General features: G+C 42.1%; 1 protein-coding gene and 1 pseudogene across 2 annotated transcripts in view; one reads left to right on the forward strand and one right to left on the reverse strand.

Moving 5' to 3' along the window:
• Positions 1 to 335, reverse strand: part of SYAP1 (synapse associated protein 1) — a 25321-nt gene extending 24986 nt beyond the window's left edge. Inside the window, exon 1 of one of the 2 annotated variants that reach the window (XM_025046612.1) lies at positions 13 to 335. In XM_025046612.1, the coding sequence (XP_024902380.1) occupies positions 13 to 205 (193 nt within the window). In that variant the 5' untranslated portion in view covers positions 206 to 335. The remainder of the gene's footprint in view (positions 1 to 12) is intronic. The other variant, XM_006911638.3, reaches the window with a different exon arrangement.
• A 2703-nt stretch (positions 336 to 3038) lies between these two features.
• LOC112479602 lies at positions 3039 to 3156 on the forward strand (annotated as a pseudogene).
• The last annotated feature ends 1899 nt before the right edge of the window (positions 3157 to 5055 follow it).

Here is a 5055-nt window from a genome sequence, read left to right on the forward strand (position 1 = left end):
AGGGATACTCACTGCCAAGGCCTCTGGCCTGGTGAAGGAGCTCCGGGTCCCCGGCTTGCTGCGACTCCTCCTCGACCGACTCCGCCACCGCCTCGGAGGTCTGGTCCGGTGGCGCTTCTGCCTCGGGCTGCCCGTCTCCATTGGACTGGCGGTCGTCCACCGCCAGCTGCTGCAAGCCAAACAAACTGCTCAGACTGCGGAACATCTCGCCCGCGGAGCCGCTGCTGCGGTCCCGGTCACCCGAGACCCTAGCGGGCGACGCCTTCACAACGCGCGTCTCCGGAGGAGATGGCAGGAAGTGCGACCCGGCAGCAGCTTTCTACCCGTCTCCCCGCCTCTATGGCAACGCCAACGCCGGCCGCGCGTGCGTCACTACCGGACAAAGACCCCGCCCCGCCCGTTGTTTATTTCGTTAACTCTGACGCGCGCGTGCAAAGTGGACAGTCCCGCCCCGCCCCGCCCCGCCCCGCCCCTTTTCCTCCAGCTCCAGCTTTGTAGTGACTGACCTAGGCGTGCAAACGGCATCTTGTCACTCTAAAAAGCTTGGCTGGTGACCTAGCCTCGTTTTGGCAGGTCCAGCTGGGCTGGTCCCCTGGAACTGGTATCTTTAGCTTCCTCCTGAGTCAAAATCAAAAGTAGCCCAGGCCCTCTAGTCCAACTACCAATTTACAGGAAATACAGAGGAAAGTGTCAAAGGACACCATGAAATGCAAGCAGGAGAATCTAGGCTGTGGGAAACCACAGGACAGATGACATTGTTTATTAAAATTGCAAACAAGGGGAGAAGGGGAACCTATAGATTAAAAACGCTTTCACAGACATAACCCATGGCACTTTGTGCATTTCGTTTGCATCCTAATTCAAACACATTGGGGGGAAAATATGACTTCATAAGACTTGGAAATTGGGCACTGGATAGATCATGAAATTATGGAATTGTTAAATTTTCAAAATTTTAACGTAGAATACACATAAAATTTACCACCTTAACCATTTTTAAGTGTACAGTTCAGTAGTGTTAAGTACATTCACATTGTTATGCAACCAATCTCCAAAACTCCCAACTGCAAAACTGAAATTCTGTATCCATTAACTCCTCATTCTCTCCTCTCCCCAGTCCTTGACAACCAAGCTAGCTACTTTCTGTATAAGTTTGATTACTTCAAGAACCTCATATAAGTGGAATTGTATCATATTTGTCTGTGAATGGCTTATTTCATTTAGCAAATGTCCTTGAGGCTCACGCATGTAGCATGTGTCAGAATTTCTTTTAAATTCTGCCTTAAGAAAGGCTACCTTATTAAAAAACACTTTGTAGGTTAAAACTAAATCGGATTTTCAAATATAAAATTACCTGCATACTAGGAAATAGAACTGTGTTATATAAGCAATTGGGAGAATAAGAATGAAGTTTTCTATCATTTTCATTTTATAAATTGCCACCTGTGAAAATGGTTTTTGCACATTATTTGTTTTTCTTTGCATATGAAAGAATTTTTTGTGCTATGTAAAATATGGAACCCATTGTACCTTCAGCCAGTTGAGACTGTACACAATGCTTCTTTTGTAACTGGATTCTTTTTACTTTCATGAAGGCGGTCCATGCCTGACATTCACCAACCACCTTAAATTAATTTCTTAAGGAAAAAAAAAAAGGCTACCTTAAAAAAGGCTGAATAACATTCCATTGTGTATATATCACATTTTGTTTATCCATTCGTGTGTTGATGGACATAGGGATTGCTAATTTTTAAATTGTGATAATGGAGTGTGTGTGTGTGTTTATAGAGAGCCATACTGAGATATTTACCAATGAAATGATAGGATGGCTGGCATTTGCTTCACATTAATACAGGATGGGCAGAATGAGTGGGGATATAGATGAAACAAGCCTGGCCATGGGTTGATAATTGTTGAAGCTGGGTGGTTATACTATTATGTCTGCTTTCCTATATATTTAACTTTTTCCATAACAACACGCAAATAAACAACACTGACAACAAAAACCAAACTGGCCAAATGAACAACTGCCTTTTTAGAACAGGGAGTCCATGAACTTATTTCCCAAGCACGGTCTCAAGCAATCTGTTGGCAAAGGAAACCCATTATTCCTCCTCCTCCTCCTCCCACCATTTTGAGAAGTGTAGCTTAGTTCCAGTGAGAATATGGGCAACAGATTACAATTTGATTTCTCTGCTCTCCAGTTTTCCAGCCTGAGGTATATTTGCAATTCAGGTCCAGGACTTTAGCTTAGCAAGCCCAACCTGTTTTGTTTTGTTTTCCCAAACAGCTTTATTGAGATATAATTCACATGCCATACAACTCACCGGTTTAAAGTGTACAATTAGATGGGTTTTGGTATATCGCACTATTAAGCTTTAAAATGATAGTAAATTATATATAACAAAAAATTGCCATTTTAACTACTTTCAAGTGTACAATTCAGTTGCATCAGTGACATTCCAAACTGTTTTTAGAGTCCAGGTGTTGATTCAGCCGTGAATATCAGGAGACATCTGAGGATCATTGCCTTTTTACAATTTATTAAGTCAGTGAGAACCTGAAAGTGGTCAACACTTTCCAGAAAAAGGATATTTGATTCGAGTGTGATTGGTATGAGTCTGGAATTTCAGTCAGAAGCCTAGGAAAGAGATTCTAACTCCAACAAGTAACAGGCGAATACCGTTGACTTATTTCTTTACCTCTAAAAGGAATATAGTGCTGGCCCTTCCAATAGCAGAGGTGGGCCCAGCTCATTCAGCCTTATTTTTGCTTCAGCCCTAGGAGCAACCAAAACCACGGTGAAGGCTGTGTTCCTCAGGGGACAGACAGTTTTACAATCATTCTGAAAGGTAACTTCTTCAAAATAAAAGATTTTTAAAAACTACAAACAATCAACTTAACGATGGACTTCTTTTCCACCTCTTTTTTATCCTCAACGCTATGCTGGTAGCAGGCCACGAATAAACACTTGTTGAATGAGGATGCACCCTTATCCCATAGAAATGTCAGTCTAAACCCTCTTATCAAATCGTTTTTCTTACAGCCATGCCACCCTGAACAAGCCTGACCCCATCTGATCTCAGAAGCTAAGCAGGGTCGGGCCTGGTTAGTACTTAGATGGAAGACCACCTAGAAGACCAGGTGCTGTAGTTGTAAAAAATAAAAAATAAGGGATTGAAAGCTGACAAGGTCCTTGCAGTCTGTGAGGTCAACCAAGGGTTGCCTCATCTAACAAAATAAAAAATAAATTTTAAAAAATGGTTTTTCTGCTCACTCCTGTTTAAATTACTAATACAATAGTTATAATAACCCTTTTGTATTCACAAACTATCTTTCCTTCATTAGCCTCATATATTAATAGACTAAGATAAAGATGAGGCCCTACATCCTGTGGTGAAGAGCCTGTCTTTGGGGACAGACATTTTGTACTGATGTCAAAGGAAAGTGGAGTTTGCCACCCCAAAATATGCCTTTTGAGATACTGATTACATTAAGCTGGATATTTTCAAGCAGCGAGACTCAGAAAGAACCTTTGACCATTCCCCTAACTGCCTAAAAGAATTTAGATAGAGGACCTGCTCCAAGAAGGGAGATATCACAGATAACTACAGTTTAATATAAACTAATGTGTGATAGACAGAGAGGCCCATTTCATCCAAGTCTTCTGTGTCCCATTGTTAAACGTAGCCCAGCAAACATCTATTTACCAACATTTGCTTTTCCATCTCCATGTGAATTGCCTTCCTGCCCTTTGAAGTCCCGCAAACAGCCTGCCTCCTTTCTTCTCCTTAGCTCATGATGGCATATAGCAAGCCTTAATTGCCTGATCTATCCTCAAGTCTCATATTCTTATGCAACTTCTGCATGTCCATATATAATAAATTTGGTCATTTTGTCCTGTTAATCTGTCTCACGTGAATTTGATTATTAGTCCAGCCAGAACTTAAAAGGGTAGGAAAAGTTATTTTCCCTCCCGACAATGCCCTGGCTTCGCCACTTAAATTAACCAATACACTTCACATCTCTGAGTCTCAGGTTCTTCATTACAAAAAGAAGATCCTAGTAACTGTCCTGGTTGTAAAAAGGAAATGAAGTACTGAAATGTGAAAGGAAAGCTTACATACATAATGGGTGTTAAGTATTACCATTAATGTCAACCCGTCTCACAAGCATCCTTTCCAACTGGGTCCTCTGGAAAACTTATTTCATAGCAAACTCTTCTATGCCTCCAGCCTTTTTACAAGGTGTTTCCTCCTTAAAACTTTGTTTGTTTCTTGGCTTTATGGAGACTTGGGTCTCCAAGTTACTGCTGAATGGAGCCTCTGCTCATTTTCCCGGAAGTTGACATCACTATCCCCAGCTCTTTACTGCTTCTTCCACGACATTGCTCTGTCATCCATAGGGGGGCAGAAGCTCCCTTTTGTTCTGAAATTCATTTAATTTTGCCACACAACGCTCCACCCTACCTTGCTGCTGTCATCTATTAGCTTCAGGGTCACTCTTCCATATTCACTGAAGAGTTGGTTCCTGAGCCTCAACTGACTCCTCCAAGTTCCACCGTCGTTCTTCCAGGGCCCTCGATGTCCCACACTGGCTTGGTGGGTCTAGCCCAATGCCAGTGATGCCCATCTCACCTGACTCTGAGACGGGACATCACTTGTAAAATTCTTAATCTTTTAGCAGGAAATAAAATGGGACATCTCTTGCAGAGTTAATCTTTTTAGTAAACCTAGTTGTCTTCCCTCCTTTCTTTGGAAAAAGGCTTCCTCCCTCAAATCTTGATAATTGCCCTGGTGCCTCAGATCCTCTGGCTATTGATGAGGGTCATCAGCCTATTGTTAAGCAGAAATGGTGTTAAGCCAGGCAGGGCCCTTACAGTCTGAGGTGGGGGGGAGGGGACTTTAAGCCAAAGGTCTTTCTTTTTACTCTTTAAGAAACGTATTAACCAAGCCCGTTTCCCTTTACTCACTTAACAGGCAAATCAATAATAGAAATTAATAGGTGTATGATTTAAATAACAAATTTGTATCTTCTTTTCTTTGTCTAGGGCTT

Source organism: Pteropus alecto, unplaced genomic scaffold (genome assembly GCF_000325575.1).
Source record: "Pteropus alecto unplaced genomic scaffold, ASM32557v1 scaffold23, whole genome shotgun sequence".
NCBI lineage: Eukaryota > Metazoa > Chordata > Mammalia > Chiroptera > Pteropodidae > Pteropus > Pteropus alecto.